Here is a 19,320-nt window from a genome sequence, read left to right as displayed (position 1 = left end):
AGCTAGGGACTTGCTTGCAATATTAAATAATCCCTACCTACTAGCTTAACCATTGGAGCTAGAAAATGCAATTAGCTTGTCAAGCTAATTTGCTTGGAAAAAAATTTGCTAAAATAAAACAAATTAGAATAAATAAAATGAAATTTATCAACATAAATTAAGGAGGTATGATCCATTTAAATAGACAATTAGATTAAAAACTAATGTGGCATGACAAGCTAATTTGACAACTAACTTGCCACTAGAGTTGCTCTTATATCTCCAAACTCAATCTTCTTCTATATACCCATATTTCATTTTAAAATCTGTTTAATTATCTTATATATATATTTTTTTAAAACCTCTAAATTATCTTATATAGTCTGAACTTATTTTTTCTAATAAAAAAGATCAACTTTTTATATTTTCTTTTTTTACTCACGTCGGCATTTTATTTCATTTTATTTGTGATTGAGAGAAACAGTTAGTGTTTTGCCTCACATTTTCAAGATAAAATTATAATTCTCCTAAATGTAGCTGTAAGATAATTACAATAAAACTCACTATCTTTGACCATTAGATTAAAGCTGGCTTTTCCTATAATTTGGGCTCACAATGTTGTTACCTTGTAGATAGAGTATTATTCATAATAATAGAAAAGGAAAAGTACCTTAATTTGCTGTAAACTCGACAACGTTCATTTTTTATCCTTGCCAACCCCGTTAAACACGAGACATTCACAATTTCACATCCTCGAACATTATATATTAGTCATTCTTCCTAAAATCAAACCACGGCAAATTAATAAACTTTTATTTTATTATTTCTTTTAGTTTTTTTTATTTTTTATTTTGAGGGGGACAATCTCACAAACCTATAATATATCAATGGCATCATTAGTAGCTCCTACGGTGCGCTCTACCGCGGCTGCCCTTCTTATGATAGCTTATGTTATCGGGTTTATTGAAAGTCACAACTCTATGGTTTATGGCCAGTCATGCTACGGTTTTAGGCCCGATATGACGGGTCTAACTAGCTATTGTAACATGTACGTGAGAAAAGACGGCCCTAGTATCCAGCCCTCCGAAGATTGTTGTCGTGTGATAAGGAATGCTAATATGCATTGCTTATGCAAGTATGCTACCAAAAGTTTAGAAAGTATTATTAGCATTCCTAAAGCCGTTTATGTTGCTCAATATTGTGGTGTTGTCCTTCAACGTGGAGCAAAATGTGGAAGTAAGTATCTCAAATTTCTAATTTATATATCCTCTTAAATATGTATTATTGATGACCCTATGTTAGTTTCTTTCTCGTTTTAATTTATTTCAATTACTACATCCATCTGTTGATTTTTAGTTGCAACAAAGGAGTATTATTTGTAAAATATAAAAAATTCCTTTGTTGCAATTAAAAATTAACGGAGGTAGTTTAAAACTTATTAGATTTCACCTTTTTATCTTTTAATGCAAGACTGATACATCACATTGGCACTTCTCTAATAACATCCATACTTATTTTGGCAGGCTACACAGTTCCAAATACACCATGAATGCAATTCAATTGTGGTGTTACTATATAACTGGTTGTATCTTGTATGTTATGTATGCACTATGATGCTACTAATCACATACCAGAATAATGCATTATGATGCCAGAATGTAAATGGGATGTTATAATCTTTGTATTTGATTGATATTGAACTCCATCAAAAGTTTATTTGTAAAGTGATCTTCTAATTAATTGGAAATTTGCCAATAAATTTTTGTACTTAATGTTGAATAAAAAATTAATGTTCATAAACAAATTGCATCATTTGCATGTGTCAAAAAGTCAAGTTAGGAAATTGTATGATCCTTTTTATCTAAGATCAGTATGGAGCAAATAATACAATTACTTGAGTTTTCTAGATTGCATACCCAGGCCAGGCCACGCCTGATCAGTTATCAGAAATTTTAAAGATCGATCCGAAAAATCGAATATATATATAATAATAATAATAATAATAATAATAATAATAATAATAATAATAATAATAATAATAATAATACTTGGATTAGATTCAACTCTTATATAGATTTTTTTTATTACTATTGCCGACTTCACCGTTCCCTAATAATTGATGCAATCAAACTACCCATACACGTACTATTTTGACCTTACATATAAATAGTTAAACATCAATAAAAAAAAATTATTAAAAAAAAATAATATTATAAACGCATTTTGTGCGCAGTTGGCCACACTATGTGACCTTTTGTAAAAGACAAAGTAACCCGTATAACATTGACTGAGTAATCTCTATAATACTGAACGAGTAACCCTTGTAACACTAACCGCGAATAACCACTATAACACTAATAAAGTAACCCCATAATGACTGGCGGTGCAGCTAGTCACGTATAAGATTTGGTGTATAACTTTACATTAATATCTATTTGAATAACATTTTATATGATAATTTATTATTACTATACGTTAGTAGAAAACCAAAATCAAAATAAATACCACATACATAAATAGTAAAAAAAAAAAAAAAAGGTCAAGTGTGTCAATTATTATGGAAAGTGAAATGATAAGAAAGATAAATAAAATTGGAAAAAAAAAAATTCTCATAAAATTGTAACATAAGCTAAGTTACTCCGTATTATAAAGAAATAATTAAGAAAAACTTTACTATATAGTATACAAAATCGAGTTTGTATCTTAATGAGCTATTCTGAAATGACCTATAATTCAAAATTTTAAATGGATAGGAGTAATATTACCTCCGTTAATTTGTAGTTTTAATAAAATAACTTTTTATATCTCACAAATAAGGTCAAAAAGTAGCTTAAAGAAAAACGTAGTAAATAAGGAAATGCAAGTCAATTCCTTGCCAATGAAGTCCAAGTCAACACGCGCCAAACTCGTCAACGGTCGAACCTCAAAAGTCTCCAAACGACCAAACCTTATTCTTTTTTTTTTTTTTTTTTTGAAGAAACCAAACCTTATTCTTTCTCGCCAACAACCCCAACAGAACAAAAATATCATTTACAGTTTAATTCACATCATCAACTACAAGTTATTCACTCCCCCAAATTAAACCACAACATAATTAGATCCATAAACCATAGATTATATCAATATGGTACCATTAAAATCCCCAAGAGTACGATTTACCACTATTACCCTCTTAATGATCGTTTATGTTATCGGGTTTATTAATAATCACAACACTATGGTATACGGCCAGTCGTGCGCGGGAGATATCCCTAGCCTCGTTAGCCAATGCGCTAAGTATGTGCGGAAGGTGGGCGCGAAATCCCCACCTTCTGCGCAGTGTTGTGGTGTGGCAAGAAACGCGGATGTTGTATGCTTATGCAAGTATGTTACTCAAGGAGTCGAGAAGTTTGTAAGCGTTGATAAAGCGGTTTATATTGCTCAATATTGTGGGCTTCCATTTCAACATGGTGCTAAATGTGGAAGTAAGTTTTCGTATTTTCACTTATTCTATTTTAAGTATTTTATACGGAAGACTTTTCAATGACTACAATAAAAATGTAGTCATTGTAACTGTTTTCAATCTTGACCCTTTAAATTTAATGAATCAATCTAGTCCGTTCATATAGTTGTTTTTGACATAAAATATAACTGAAAAAAAAAAAAAAAAACTGTTTGTCTTTCATACTAAAAAAAAAATTGGATTGTCGCAATTTATGATTTCTCAACCTACAAATTAAAGGACATCTTCATCAAATATACATATAAGCTGATAGACATAATGTAAACACAGATGATTATACAATTAAGATTTAATAACTTGGATTGTTTCCCACCCAAATTAAACATTCATCATCATCATCATGTATGCCTTTAAAAAAATTAAAATCATCCAACTCCCATCATCCCATGTACTACGTGTGAGGAATTGTAATCTATTTTCATTAAAAAAAAAAATAAAAAATAAATAAATAAAAAGAGTAATTGCAAATAATAAATCCTTGATCCATAAGGTGGGATTGCTAAGGAGAACGGAGCAAAACAAAGTACAGAGTATGATTGAAGGATAAAAATTGTAAATAAAAACGTGTAGTTTGCTTTCTTTTTTTTCTTTTCTTTTTTTTTTTTTTTTAAAAAAAAAAAAGTCATCCCAATTAAAGGTTTAGATTAGTCAAATTTTAATTAATGGTTGAGATTTAATCTAGTATAATGACTACAATTTTATTGTAGCCATTTGAAAACTATCCATTTTATACCTTTTTGTTTATTTGTATGTTATGTATTGTCTATGATGTTCAACTGTTTTTCCTTTGCTTTTTGTGTCATGAGTTTCTTTATTTTCTTTTTTTGTGGTGTTTAGAAAGCCACAAGGACGGGGTGAGAATCGATTTCAGGTTATTCTGGAATCGGGAGGGAAAGTGTCATAAGTTTCTTAAATTAAAACATAGCCTTGTTTTATTTGGTGACGGTTAAAACTTTTGTTGGAATACTTTTGGATGGTTTGGTGTCCAATAAATCAAAATTAATAGGAGTAATTTTTTAATTATATTTAAAATTTTGTATGATTTTCTGAAATTAGCTATATATACAAGAATCATAAGGAGTTCTAGGTTCTTTAGTTTCAAAAAGGTTAGTATAAATGTTGTAAAGGTAGCCCATAAACTAGATGTATCTACTAGGAAGGGCATGTAATTTGCTTCCTTGGCTGTCAAAAAAAAAAAAAAAGGTGTCTTTATAAAAACTTGAGCGAAATAAACAATTAATACTTCAAACCCTTTAAAGCTGTACCGATATAATTTATCACAACTGAAACTTATTGTGTATTTAAAATTAAAAAGTGATCTACGAAGTTGAGAAATTAGTTATGGGGCAAAAATAGAGGGACATAGGGAGTATATCCTTAAATTAGTGAATACAAGCTATATGATCCACCTTCAAATTCAACGGTATTTTGTGTATATAGAAGGACAATCCATAATATTGTTTCAAGGTGTATCACATATATATGCACTACTATGTGAAGCACGCACGCGTTGTCTGGGAAATATCTACATAGATGATGATTTTATTATTACATGCAAAACGCATAGCATATATAGTCAAACATATGTAATTATGACTTCTAGAACAATATGAGAATGGAAGATTTTAAAAACCAAATTAAATGAAAATTTTTATGATTGATCTCTTGCAATATGGTGTTTCTGCATTTTAAAGTTGTTGTATCATTTTAAATTGACACGTTTGTTACACACCATAATTAGCAATTCTGGTTCTACTAGGGTCATTTTAATGAATTGCCAAACTAAAAAGGTAGTATAGTGGGACCCAAATTTGCCTATATATACTTCCTCAACCGTCATTCATTCTTCCATAGAGCAAATCAAATAAAGAAAAACAAAATAAAGAGAGACAAAAAAAAAGTGAGAATATGGCATTAGCAACTCCTACATTGCGTTTTACTACAATTACTATCCTTCTTATAGCTTGCATTTTTGCCTTTGGCAACGAAAACTTCATGGCTTATGGGCAATGCGAAGGGGATATTTCGGGCTTAATTAGCCAATGTGCTATGTATGTGAGGAAGGCGGGGCCGAAAACCCCGCCCTCCTCACAATGTTGTGCTGTAGCCAAAAAGGCTAATATTCCATGCTTATGCAATTATGTTACAAAGGATATTGAGCAATATGTTAGTGTTGAAAAGGCTGTCTATGTTGCTCAATATTGTGGTGTTAATTTTAAGCATGGCTCTAAATGTGGAAGTAAGTGTCTATAAACTCAATCTTTTTTATAATTAACTTAATTTTTTTTTTTTTTTGGTTTTATTTGCTTGAAATCATAGCATCTTCTTTTTAATAAGGACATGAACATGATACATACTATATCTAATATTACTATTACTTATATTGACATTATGTAAATGTTTGCTTAATTGTCTTTTTTAGGACACTCAAATATTACCTTCATCTTTAAAAGTTTTTCGCATTTTTTTATGAGATAATTACCGTTAATAGAAAAATGATTCTTATGAGATGGACTAGTAGAGGGAGTATTATTATTGTTACATAAAATTTGTGAAATAATAGTAGAGCATATAATATACAAGTAAAATACTATAAAGAAAAAGTTAAGAATTATTGATTTTCATACATTAAGGGATATAATAAAAGTAAAAAAATGATAGAAGACAGACCAACACGAGAAAATCGTCACATAAAAAATGAAACAGTGAAATTGTCTCCTACACTCCTACTACTGTCGGTTGCCATGAAATAATTAATTAGGAAAATATTGATGAGAGATTTGTATTTATGTAATGATTGTGAATTTGACAGTTTGGGATAAACGCATAAATATTATGTTGTTGGCTTCTTACTAATACTTGTATGTTAATGTTGTTCGTTGTTATTAGATGACCAAGTAAACAGGTATAGTATGATTGGGTAAGAGTTGAGTAAGTAGAAATTTAATTCAATCTTGTACACTTAGGAAATTGTCTACGTGCGTTTAATTTATGTCTATGTTAGAGACGGATTCGTGATTTAATGTTCGCAATATGCAATGCAATTTACTTGAACGTCTTAAGATGACAATATATAAAAAAAACGTTTGCCTCTTTTAGCTATCAAGAGAGGACCTTAATTGAGATTTGAGAGTCGTAATGACATTGTCTTCATATTATGGCAAAATGATTAATATATTTATACTATGTAATTATATTATTAAATAGAGGCTAAAGATTTAACGTGACCTCCTCTAATTTTTGGTCTAATATTTGCCTATGTGTAAGGTGTAACTAGCTTACTAGCTAGCTACCCATTCTTTATATGGCTCATCCATTTTTGGTATAAGAGTACCAAGTACTCCTTTTCGATGTTGTAAGATTTGTAACATTAACATTTCTAACTTAATACCTTTTTTGGCAGGTTACACAATTCCATGAGCACGTCGATGACAATTATGCCACCGAATACAATACAATACAATAAGCAAATGTTTAGATTATGTTATGTATGCACTACAAGCATATTGAGTTGTGGAGCAGTGGCATCGTTTTCACCTTATATTTCACTAAAATTTAGCTTGGATTGTGTGCATGGAGCATTGGAGCTACTTAATGCATACATGATACGACGGTCCATCAAATTAATTTTCTACTAAATTATGTGTTTCCTAATTATGATGCAATTGATGTTCAACATGAGATTTGAATAGAGTATTCTAGATTTCTATTCCGTTGTAGTTTTATATAAAGTAAACTTGTAACATGTATGTTCTTTCTGTTTTTTTAATGAATAAACTCTTTTTATTAATAAAGGAACACTTTTTATTTATCTGTTATAACTCGTGTTAGGGAACTCGTGTTAGGGAAAGAGCAAAGGCCTACTTATGATTATGAAAATAAAACAAGGGTACAAATTAAATGCAAATTTGAACAAGGTATCACTAGTAGAAAAATTGAAAAATACACCGCTCAATGGCCACCGGTTTTTGAAAACCGGTGGCTTAAAAAATGGGCGGGATTAGGCATATGTACATTGCCACCGGTTCGGCTTGAACCGGTGGCATAAATGATAAAGGCCACCGGTTCAAACCGGTGGCAATAATCAAATAGTAAAAAAAAAAAACCCACCATTCTCTTTTCCCCTTCCTTTATATACCCTAACCCTAATTCTCTCTCCTCTCTAGCCTCTCCTCTCCTCCTTCTCTCTATCTCCTTCGTTCTCCTCCTTCGTCCCCCATCAAATCCGTTCTATCTCCTTCGTCGTTCTTACTCCCCTCTCTCTCCGTCGTTGTTACTCCCCTCTCTCTCCTTCTCTCCCTCTTCGTCCTCTCTCCTCCGTTCTCCTCCTTCGTCCCCCATCAAATTCGCAACACAGCCACCACCAACCACGCCCAACTTCACCCCGAAATCACCACGAAATCACCCAACCTACGCCACCACCACACCAGCAACACCACCACGAAAATTAGAGAGCGAAAACACCACCAGCAATCACCCAATTTTCGCTCTCTAATTTTCGAATAATCTGTTCTCGATCTGTTCTTTCCCACCACCACCACCACTAACCACCGCCGCCACCAACTCCGACATCAACAACAACACCCTCGCTTAGTGCATGCAATGTTTCTGGGTTTAATTATTCGAGGTTAGGGTTTCTGGGTTTAATTATTTTTGTTTAATGTCTTGATTTTTTTGGGTTTGATTGTTGTAATATTGTTTGGAATTGATGGGTTTAATTGATTTTGGAATTTTCTTGGGTGATTTTGAAATTTTAATTCGATTTTTTTAATTTAGATCTATTTTGGAAATTTCTGGGGGTGATTTTGATCGATTTTGATTCGATTTTTTTGGTGTTAATCGATTTGAATTCGATTTAAATTCCGGGGTTATGTTTTCGATTTTGTCTTTTTTTTTTTTCCGAGTTGTTGAACATAAATTTGTTTTTTTTTTCTTGGGTTTTTGTTTTTATTTTTCTGGGGGTGATTTATTTTGATCTTTTTTTGCCTTAAATCGATTTTTTTTTTATTTTAATGTATTTTTGAATTTTCTGGGGGTGATTTTAATTTCTGGATTACTGTTCGAATTCTTGAACATAAATTTGGTTTTTTTTTCTGGGTTTTTGTTCGAATTCTTGAACATAAATTTGGTTTTTTTTTTTTTTTTTTTTTTTTTTTTTTTCTGTGTTTTTAAAACTGATTTTAAGGCTACATGCAGATCGATTTATTTTTTTTTTTGTTTTAATTGGTGCAGGTGTATTGAATTAAATCTTAAATCGAAGGATCAAGTCAAGAATCAAGTCGAAGAATATTGATTTAGATTGTAATTTTTTTTTTTATTATTATTGTAATTTTTTTTTTTGATTTTTATGTTGTAATTGATCGAATTTTTTTTTGGAAGAAATAATTGATCGATTTTATCGATCTATACTGTAAAATTTTTGGATTATATATTGTAAATTTTCGGTTATATTTATTGATATTGTTTGATTTTTATTTTGATGTTCTAATTCCATGATATTTCTTTTTGAAAAGGCAAAAAAAAAAAAAAATAATATATGTACATTGCCACCGGTTAACCGGTGGCATTTATATGTAAAACACAAAAAAAAAAAAAAAGCGGGAATAGTTTTTGCCACCGGTTAACCGGTGGCAATACTTGATTTTGCCACCGGTTTTGAACCGGTGGCCTTTTGTCCTACGTTTTGCCACCCCCTCACTGGCCAACGGTTCAAAACCGGTGGCAAAGGGGGGTTTTGAACCGGTGGCCAACCCCTTTTTTCGCCTTGTGTATGTATCTTGTGCCGTGTCAAGCTTGTGATGGGCTCCTTTTTTTAACAGGGGCCATTGTAGTGTCGACCTGACTTAAGACTAACTCTAATACATGCTACACAATTGCTCTAATAGAAACTCTTACTACATAAGGACTACCATGGCAAACACTACGACCAAATAATATTTACTTACAAAATACTTACTCCGTATTTAAATACTTGTTTCATTTCTCCATAAACTCCGCCAGTGGGTTTCCCGCTGCCAGTCCCAAGCCTGGATAAAGGAGGAGGGTTACGGTAGGCCAGTGACAGCCAGTATAAAACTTCGTCACATCCCATGACATGAGCCAAACAGATATTTTCGTGGGGGCGTTCCCTACTCAGCGACGCGCTGCACTTCCTAGACCCGGGTGTAGTGATAAGTATGCAAGGGTTGCTAGGTCGTCGCCCAGAAGCGACGCGCCACATTGCCCGAGTGTGGTGTCAAATGAGCAAGGGCGTGCCATTGGGGCGTTCCCTACTGAGCGACGCGCTGCACTTCCCAGACCCGGGTGCAGTGATAAGTATGTAAGGGTTGCTAGGTCGTCGCCCAGAAGCGACGCGCCATATTGCCCAATTGTGGTGTCAAATAATCAAGGACTTGGAGTTGGGATCAGGAGGGAGCGTGGGAGAAAAGAATTTAGTTTGCGGATTGGTTCTTGGAATGTGGGGTCTCTTACGGGAAAATCAGCAGAATTGGTAGAAGTAATGAAAAGACGACGCGTGAACATCATGTGCCTCCAAGAGACAAGATGGACAGGAGAAGGAGCTCGAGGCTTGGTTTTGGGGTATAAGGTATGGTATGTTGGGCAAGAAACGAGCCACAGAACAAGGAATGGTGGAGCTAGGAACGGAGTTGGTGTGGTTCTCGATGAGAGGTTGGCAAAAGAGGTGATCGAGGTCTATCGGAAGAACGATAGGTTGATAAGGCTGAAGTTGCTATGTGGCAAGGAGATTGTGAATGTTATCAGTGCTTATGCTCCCCAAGTGGGTTTAGATGCAGAAGAGAAACGACAATTTTGGGAGGACCTAGACGAGGTGGTGCAGGGTGTCCACCACTCAGAGAAGTTATATATTGGAGGGGATCTAAATGGGCACGTTGGGGCGAGCCGAGATGGCTATGAGAGTGTCCATGGAGGCTTTGGGTATGGGCAGAGGGACGCCGGTGGTGAAGCTATTATGGATTTTGCCCAATCATATGATTTAATTTTGGCTAATACTTGGTTTAAGAAGAGGGATTCACACTTGATAACTTTTCGGAATGGAGCAAATGCAACTCAAATAGACTTCCTGCTCACAAGGAGCATAGATAGACAAAGTTGCATAAACTGTAAGGTTATCCCAGGGGAGAGTGTGGTCACCCAACACCGGCTATTGGTAATGACTATTCGTCTGAAAGAGAAGGCGAAGAAAAAAGTTAGACAAGAAGAACCAAGGATAAGATGGTGGACCCTAAGGGATGCAAAAGCTAAGGTTTTTACAGAAAAGGTAATTGAAGAAGCGGATTGGGATGGAGAGGTGGATCCGGACATGACCTGGTTACGAATGAAGAACTGTTTCCTAAGAGTGGCCAAAGAGGTCTTAGGGGAAGTAAGGGGAAGAACTTCGGTACAGAGAGATACTTCGTGGTGGAATGAAGAGGTGAAAGCAGTAATTAAGCAAAAAAGGGAATGCTATCAAGCCTTAGGAAAATGTAGGAGTGATGAAACCTTTGCAGCGTATAAGGAGGCTAAGAGTAAGGCAAAGGCAGCTGTTCGCCAAGCAAAAGAAAAGGCATATCAGGAGGTTTATGAAAAGCTTGATTCCAAGGAGGGAGAAAGGATCATTTATAAGATGGCAAAGAGAAGACAAGAGGCAAGGAAGGATATTGACATGGTGAAGTGTGTCAAAGATAAGAACCAAATGGTCCTAGTGCAAGAGGAGGGCATCAAGGACAGGTGGAAGGGGTACTTCGATGAATTATTTAATGGAAGTAATGGAGTTGTGATAGGAGATACCTCTATGAGTGATGAAGAAATCAACATGGAGTATGTGCGAAGGATTAGGAGAGTAGAGGTGGAGATTGCACTGAGGAAGATGAAACCTAAGAAGGCGGTTGGCCCTGATGGGGTACCGATAGAGGTGTGGAGGTGTTTGGGTAAGATTGGTATTGATTGGTTAACAAACCTTTTCAACAAGATATGGACGGCTACAAGGATCCCACAAGATTGGAGGAAGAGCACCTTGGTCCCGGTTTATAAAAACAAAGGAGACGCTCAAGATTGTTCTAACTATCGAGGAATTAAGCTTATGAGCCATACTATGAAGTTGTGGGAAAGGGTGATTGAACAAAGGTTGAGGGCATGCACAAGCATTTCAGATAACCAATTTGGTTTTATGCCTGGGAGATCTACTATGGAGGCAATCCATTTGATAAGACAAATGATGGAGTTTTATAGGGTAAAGAAGAAAGATCTTCATATGGTCTTTATTGATTTAGAGAAGGCATATGACAAGGTGCCAAGAGAGATACTTTGGTGGGCAATGTTGAAGAAAGGTATCCCACGAAGGTATGTAGACCTAGTTAAGGATATGTATCGGGATGTGTCAACAAATGTGAGGACATGCGGAGGGTTGACAAAAGATTTCCCTATTACAATCGGATTGCATCAAGGGTCTGCATTAAGCCCTTTTCTTTTTGCAACGGTTCTAGACGAATTAACTAGACCAATTCAAGATGAGGTTCCATGGTGTATGCTGTTCGCAGATGATATCGTTTTGGTGGATGAGACTAAGGATGGGGTTAATGTCAAGTTGGAGCAATGGAGGCAAAGGTTGGAATCTAGAGGGTTTAAGCTAAGTCGGAGTAAGACTGAATATTTGGTATGTCGTTTTGGCACTCAGAGGGGGACAAGCAATGAAGTGGTGAGTTTGGATGGAAAGGATTTGACCATGAGTGAATGTTTTAAGTACCTAGGGTCGATCATCCAGAAGAATGGTGACATTGATCAAGACGTGACCCACAGGATTAAGTCAGGGTGGCTTAAATGGAGAGCGGCCACGGGAGTGCTATGCGACCGCAGCATTCCCTTAAAGTTGAAGGGAAAATTCTACAGGACTGCCATAAGACCAGTGTTGCTCTATGGTACAGAATGTTGGGCTTCTAAGAAAGAGCATATTAAAAAGATGGAGGTTACGGAAATGCGCATGTTAAGGTGGATGTGTGGAAACACTTTAAGAGATAGAATCAGAAATGAGGTTATTCGCAAGAAAGTAGGTGTGGCGGGCATTGTAGATAAATTAAGGGAAAATCGTCTGCGTTGGTTTGGACATGTAAGACGGAGACCCGAGGGTGCACCGGTGCGAAGAGTGGAAGAGTGGGACCATGGAGGGATTAAACGAGGAAGAGGGAGACCAAAGATGACTTGGTTGGAAGGAGTGAGGAAGGATATGAAGTGCATGGATTTACGTGAGGATGAAGTTTTGGATCGTAAGGGATGGAGGAGAAAGATTTATGTTGATGACTACACGGAATAATCAAATTTGGTTCATGTTAGCCGACCCCACTTTTGGGATTAAGGCTTTGATTGATTGATTGATTGATTGATTTCATTTCTCCATACGCGGAGTTTTAGGAGAAATGGAAGATAGCAATAAAATACTACGTATGAAAGTAGTGGGGTATGTGGAAGAATAAAAAATTGTAAAATGCAAAAATAGTGGAGAGAATGGAGGAAAGATAATATGAAAATAATAAAATATGATTTATGATAGGTCCACTAGGTGAGAGAAATTAATTTAATATTGTAAAAACTTTTCAAATAAGATAATGAAGCAAGTATTTAAAAACAGCCAGAAATAAATAGTGGAACAAGTATTTAAAAACGGCGAAAATACGAAGAAGTTCATATTTTTCGGGACTAACAATTAACAAAGGTACCGCCATGAATGAGTTGCACACAACTATATTTGTGAGTTGTGAATGAGTATTTAACATATGAATGAGTATGACTTGTGAGAAATTTGAGAATTATATGTACAATATTTTCATATTTTGGACTATGAAAAGGCCTCATCTTGTCATCTTTTATTCTCATGGGCCTATCTTGCACACTACATTCATTCTCTACGTGGCAACTTGCAAGTTATACCATGAGAAATAATCCAAACACTGAGAAGTCAAGCTAAGAACTACTCGTTCGTTCTTTAATTTCTAACATTCTATTGAAACAAGTTGTTTAGGTCTATTTTATTTACTCGGTCAAATGTATTAGTTTGAATGGATTTGTTTTGATCTAAACTAGTCTGATTTAATGTAATTGTCGGATTAAATTGATATTTTTACACTAATGTAAACAAAACATATTACTTCCATGTATTCAAAAGTCATAAACAACTTTAGATTTAATCTCTAGATTCTAACAAAAAATAAAGACATTTCCAATTCGAACATGAAAATTAAATAGTACACCCTGAATTAAACGATGTGTTGTATGATGTCAGCTTTTCAAATATTTTACAAAAATGTCAAAAAAAAAAAAAAAAAAATCAATCCTTTCCACAATTTATGGGACTCATGCGTGATATTCTCTGTATTACATAACTTCCAAAATTTAATTTACCTATTTTTTCATTTTTGAATTTAGAGGGAAGTTTATGGAGAATTTTATAGAAAAAGAAATATAGAGCAAAATAATGTCATACTATTCTAAGGGTCTGTTCACATTTACTTAATTTCAGTTCAGTTCAGTTCAATTCAATTCAGTTCAGCTCCAATCAGTTCAGTTCAGTTCCAATCAGTTCAGTTCAGTTCACCTCTTAATTTCCCTCTCTCATAAAATATTCATTTCAGCTCAGTTCACTTCAGTTCAGTTCAGTTCAGTTCAGCTCCAATCAGTTCAGTCCAGTTCAGAAAATGTGAACATGCCCTAAATTTCTCCATGATATACGAGATTTGTTAATGATGCTCAACATAGTGATGATATCCACAATAGTGGTGAATTTGAGGATATTATTGTAACCTAAAAGGTAATTTAATTTTTTTTATGTGATTTTCATTTCAGAATTTTGCTTATTATGCTAACTTAATTTCGTTATTGTTATTTTAAGATCTGAATTGAATCAGATTATGTTTATGTTTATGTTTATGTTTATGTTTATTGTATGTATTAATTTCTTATATTTAAGTATTTATGTTGTAGCTTTTTATTTACATTGGATTGAAGGTTGATGATGAAGTTCTTTTTACGTGACCCTTATGTTCGTTGCTTTTTTTTTTGTTGGCTTTGAAATGAATGTTGTGTTTTTTTTTTTTTTTTATATAGTATGTTCATTGATTGTATTAGTCACGTTCTTTTTAACGTAATTTTGAGGTAGTCACCTTTTCGTTGCAAAACACTAATGTAGTCACTTTATAAGGAAAATTTTGTAATTTATTGAAATTTTAATTGTTTGTTGATTTGTTTATTCATTAATGGACATAAAATATTTATTTTTTTATTTGAATGAAATATGTTTTTTGAATATGACAATATGTTATTTGAATATGAACTATATGTTCTTTACGTTACAACTTATGTTCTTTGAATTTTGCTAATTAAAATTGTTCTTTGGATCTCAATAATAATACGAATTATGATCTTTTTACTTGAATATTATGTTCTTTTATATTCAATTTTGTTTATTTTAACCCTTATGTTATTTGATTTCTTGTTCTTTTTGTTAATTTTGTATGTTTTTTAGGATCGATCCATTATATTCTTTGATTTTGATCCTTATGTTTTTCGAGGTATTGAGTGATGCAAATTTTTGTTATAAACATGTCATATTAAAATTAGTTATAAACTTCATTTTTAAATATTATGATATTCATCTTAAATATTATTTATTATTCATGTATTTTTTTATATATAAATTATTATCTAATAATTGTTTTTTTTTTTTTTTAAATTAGGATCATGAAGGTTGATGATCATATTCTTTTGGGAGCTCCCAATTGATGTTTGATTTTTAGATCCAAAAAACATCCATGATATTAATAAAGAACAAGATAATATTATGTAATGAACATCACTTAAATTTAACTAGCATGGTTCAAAGATAAAATTCAAAGGACATTACATAATAAGCAATGAACATTATATGACAACAAAAGTACATTATTATTATGATTTAAGAACATGATGGACATTTAAAATATAGTTTATCAAAAGATATACTCCATAATAATTATCATTGTATTATATAATACTGAACATATAGAATAAAAATAGTGTTAATAATTAATTGTACATTATAAACAAATACAGAGTATAAAATATATTATGTACTCAAAAAAAGAACATTGTTAATCATATAAATAACATCACAAGAAATATATATGACTATCCTTAGAACGAATAATATAAGTAAATATAAAGATATTTTTTTGTTAAAAGAATATGAATGATTTTTGTAGAGGTTTTTTAAAAGAGAAAATAATTTAAAATAAAATATCTTGGTAACTTATATTTTGAAAATAAAAATAACATTTTGAATTTGAATTTTAAAAATGAAATCTTGAATTAATTTTGGAAAAAATAATTTTAGATAGAGAAAAATATTTGGAAAACTAAACTTTAAATAGATTTGACAATTAATGCGAGGTAAAGATTATTCTTTAAGTATCTTTTTCTAAAATTAGGGGAATGAAGCTCGCGTTCTTCGTATTACTACTGATGTTCTTTTATGTGAGCATGTTCATTGCAACATATCTTGATGTACTATGTGTACATGTTCATTGCAACATATATTGATGTTCTTTTTGTGACCGGGTGTACCATGTGCATGGTACACTCGGGTGTACAGATTATGTATTAGAACAACTCGAGTACAATTTAATCTTATGCCAAGTAGATACAATTGTACTAATTAACTCAATTTTTGATCGAGTTAAACTCAATTAAATAACTTTTGAGTTTTATTTATTTATTTATTTATTTTTAAGGAGAAGGTCCATCTTAGGAAGGGGGATGTAAGGGAAATCCCTCCTAGAATGTGCTTGGTGAAATTCGATACCTAACTTCACACCTAAAAATTGGAGAATTAGCCAACTACTCTAGCATCCTATCTCAAATAATTTTCAAGTTGTCTCGAGTCTCTCGATTCAGGGCCTATTTTTTTCAGCTTATTTTCAGCTCAATTCAGTTCAGTTTAATTCAGCTTCAATCAGTTCAGTTCAGTTCCTAAATTTCTTCTCTTATAAAATATTCAATTCAATTCAGATTCAATCAATTCACTTCAGCTCAATTCAGTAAATTATAATAAACCCCCTGATTGGCACACATACACACAGCACACAAGCCCACAACTATCCTGATAATCTGACATTAGATTGTTCTACGCGTGCCAGGAAGCAACAATACATTAATCTAAAAAGTACTTGCTACCCACAACAAAGAACAAAAGAATGACGGCCGGCAAGCAAGGAACCAATGCAATACAAACCATTATCATATTAAGCTAATAATAAGACCAATTAAACGACTAAAAACACCACAATAAAGTTTTAATTTCAATTAAAAACACTCATATATGCAAACCTTGATACCAACTAACGTGACATGGAATACTAACATTGGTCCACAATCCCACATTTGGCCAAAAACCATGAAACCTTCTTCCAAAATACAAGTATATTCATCAAAAAAAATATAAATAATTTATATACATTAAAAAAAAATAACAAAAAAAATAAAATAAAAATTGCATTACAGCCAATACAATTAAAAAGCCGTTAAATCGGTCCCAATGTGGACCCCAAAAGCTACTAATAAAAAAATAAAGTTTTTATAAAGCCAAAATATTTATTTTTATTTTATGAAATCAAACTTTGCTTTATTTTTCCCTTAATATTCAAAATTAGCCGTTGCAGTTACACCCTCCCATTCACAACATTTAAATATTCTACCCCTTCAACAAAGCAACCTCCCCTCCCTCCCTCCCTTTAATTCCCTCACATTTTTCATCCGCTCCTCTACCACCAAATTTCCCTTCATTTTCCTCCCTCGATTTCGTAACTTTTCCTATTTTTCCAATTACACGGTAACAACATTATACGTTCTATACAATGTGTTCCATTCTCCTTAACCCGAAAAGATCACTATCTACCCCGCTACTATACCTATCTAGTAGCACTACGAATAGCAGTAGTAGTACTAGTAGTAATAGTAGCGAGGCAGCCGAGGATAACCCGAATAATATTATTGGTTATCCTCGGCCGTTTCAGATTGTGAAAAATGTGGAAAAGTTAATGGCAGGATCAACATCAAAATCGTACAAGCTCCTAGATGTACTTTCGGGTCATGTAGGTGCGATTTCGTGTTTAGCATTATGTGGCGAATTCGTGTTGAGTGCGTCCCAAGGAAAGGACATTATTGTATGGCAACAACCCGATTTACGGCTTTTTACTAAGTTTGGTGCGGGAGAAGGTTCGGTCAAGGCGCTTGTTACGGTAGGAAATAAAGTGTTTACGGCACATCAAGATAGCCGAATTCGGGTGTGGAAGGTGTCTAAGAGATCGGAGAACGTGTTTCGACTCGTGGATACGCTTCCTACGACCAAGGATTATCTAGGAAAGTGTATGAAACAGAGCAATTATGTACAAATTAGAAGGCATCATAAGAAGTTATGGATTGAACATGCTGATAGTATATCATGTTTAGCAGTTGAAAATGGGTTAATTTATTCTGGTTCTTGGGATAAGACTTTAAAGGTTTGGAGATTATCTGATTTAAGGTGTTTAGAGTCAATTAAAGCGCATGATGATGCAATTAATGGGTTAATTGCTAAAAATGGGGTTGTTTACTCTGCTTCAGCTGATGGTAAAATTAAGGTATGGGGTAAGGAGAGTGGTAAGAAAAACTCGAGCTCGGGCTCGAGTTTGCATAAGTTGGAGGGGGTCCTAGAGGGTCATAAGGATGTTTCAATGAATGCCGCGATCGTGTCCGATCACGGCAATGGGGATGGGAATGAGAATGAGAGGGTGTATGGAGGTGCATCAGATGGGTATTTGATGGGGTGGGAAAGAGGGAAAGAGGGGGAATGGAAGTTGGTTGTTGAGGTCAAAGCACATCAATTGTCAATTTTATGTTTAAGTTTTATGGGAGATATTTTGTGTAGTGGATCAGCTGATAAGAGTATTTGTTTATGGAAAAGAGATGATTATAATTTGAAAGATGGATTAAAAAGTGGGATTAGCAAAATTGGGGTGATTAGAGGGCATGATGGTCCAATTAAGTGTTTACAAGTATCACCTAATTGTGTTGGAGGTGGATTTTTGTTGTATAGTGGAAGTCTTGATAAAAGTTTAAGAGTTTGGTGGGTTTCTAAGGATATTAGTGATGAAGATAAACATTGATTTTCATACAAGATTTCATCAATTTTAATTTTTTGTTGGGTGTTTAGTTTTGGTTGATTAAGAAGCATTGGTCATTAATTTTTGAGAATGTCCAATGCTTACAAGTTGATTGATACATTTTTTATTATATTGTTTGGTTCTTTGATGTGTTCTTCTTGTATGGTTGTATAAGGTGTGGAGTTTGTAATTGGTTAGTTTGATTTGTAATATTTTTTTTCATATAAGGAGTTGTTGCTTAGGATAATATATGATGATGACAAGAGTTTTGGTGTACACTATCCATTAAGAAATGTTAATAGTGATGGATAGACTATTGTGTTGATGTGATGTATATGCTCATAAGTTGTCCATTATACTTTGTATTTCATTAGAGGTTGTAATGATTGTTTTAATAAATGAAAATTCGTTTTGTCTTGAATTAGTTGTTTTAATTATTTTTTTTTTTCTAGCAATTCTTTAAGATTTATTTGAACAGTTGACTGTGGAAATTGTCAAGACATATTTTTTAGATCACACTACAAAAATTGTTAATAAAGAGTGCAATTTGTTACATCTAAAGCAGGCGAGTTTATATATATATCGGTTTGTTAGGTCAAATAAACATGGTAAATTGAGTTGTATTTTTAGTGGTTCAACAATAAAAACAATAATTAAGGCGATGTCTTATTGAGA

At 33.3% G+C, this 19,320-nt stretch overlaps 3 protein-coding genes and 1 long non-coding RNA gene across 5 annotated transcripts; all 4 read left to right on the top strand.

Moving 5' to 3' along the window:
* The first annotated feature begins 866 nt into the window (after window positions 1–866).
* Window positions 867–1,528, top strand: LOC145585985 (uncharacterized). Its single transcript, XM_081642677.1, has 2 exons — window positions 867–1,215; window positions 1,503–1,528. The coding sequence occupies exons 1-2, from the start codon at window positions 867–869 to the stop codon at window positions 1,526–1,528; spliced, it is 375 nt and encodes a 124-aa protein (XP_081498803.1).
* A 1,417-nt stretch (window positions 1,529–2,945) lies between these two features.
* LOC145586039 (uncharacterized) lies at window positions 2,946–7,292 on the top strand. 2 transcript variants are annotated; one of them, XM_081642753.1, is made up of 2 exons: window positions 2,946–3,443; window positions 6,885–7,292. In XM_081642753.1, the coding sequence occupies exons 1-2, from the start codon at window positions 3,104–3,106 to the stop codon at window positions 6,899–6,901; spliced, it is 357 nt and encodes a 118-aa protein (XP_081498879.1). In that variant the 5' UTR covers window positions 2,946–3,103; the 3' UTR covers window positions 6,902–7,292. The 2 variants fall into 2 exon arrangements, with proteins under 2 accessions (XP_081498879.1, XP_081498880.1); XM_081642754.1 differs by lacking the exon at window positions 2,946–3,443 and adding an exon at window positions 5,098–5,720.
* Window positions 7,293–7,657: 365 nt separating this feature from the next.
* On the top strand, window positions 7,658–8,955 carry LOC145586040 (uncharacterized). Its single transcript, XR_014100785.1, has 2 exons — window positions 7,658–8,108; window positions 8,714–8,955. It is a non-coding gene; the product is annotated as an uncharacterized LOC145586040 (long non-coding RNA).
* An 8,231-nt stretch (window positions 8,956–17,186) lies between these two features.
* LOC145584627 (protein JINGUBANG-like) lies at window positions 17,187–19,320 on the top strand. Its single transcript, XM_081641444.1, has one exon. The coding sequence runs from the start codon at window positions 17,359–17,361 to the stop codon at window positions 18,646–18,648; it is 1,290 nt and encodes a 429-aa protein (XP_081497570.1). The 5' UTR covers window positions 17,187–17,358; the 3' UTR covers window positions 18,649–19,320.

This window comes from Chenopodium album, chromosome 16 (genome assembly GCF_948465745.1).
Source record: "Chenopodium album chromosome 16, dcCheAlbu1.1, whole genome shotgun sequence".
Taxonomy (NCBI): domain Eukaryota; kingdom Viridiplantae; phylum Streptophyta; class Magnoliopsida; order Caryophyllales; family Amaranthaceae; genus Chenopodium; species Chenopodium album.
The sequence above is the reverse complement of the archived record's forward strand: the minus strand, read 5'-3'. Positions and strand labels throughout refer to the sequence as shown.

Coding starts and splice junctions, on each gene's coding strand:
- LOC145584627 (XM_081641444.1), top strand. CDS start 17,359: ATGTGTTCCATTCTCCTTAACCCGAAAAGATCACTATCTACCCCGCTA.
- LOC145586039 (XM_081642753.1), top strand. CDS start 3,104: ATGGTACCATTAAAATCCCCAAGAGTACGATTTACCACTATTACCCTC.
- LOC145585985 (XM_081642677.1), top strand. CDS start 867: ATGGCATCATTAGTAGCTCCTACGGTGCGCTCTACCGCGGCTGCCCTT. Junction 1,216..1,502: donor ACGTGGAGCAAAATGTGGAA/GTAAGTATCTCA, acceptor TTATTTTGGCAG/GCTACACAGTTCCAAATACA.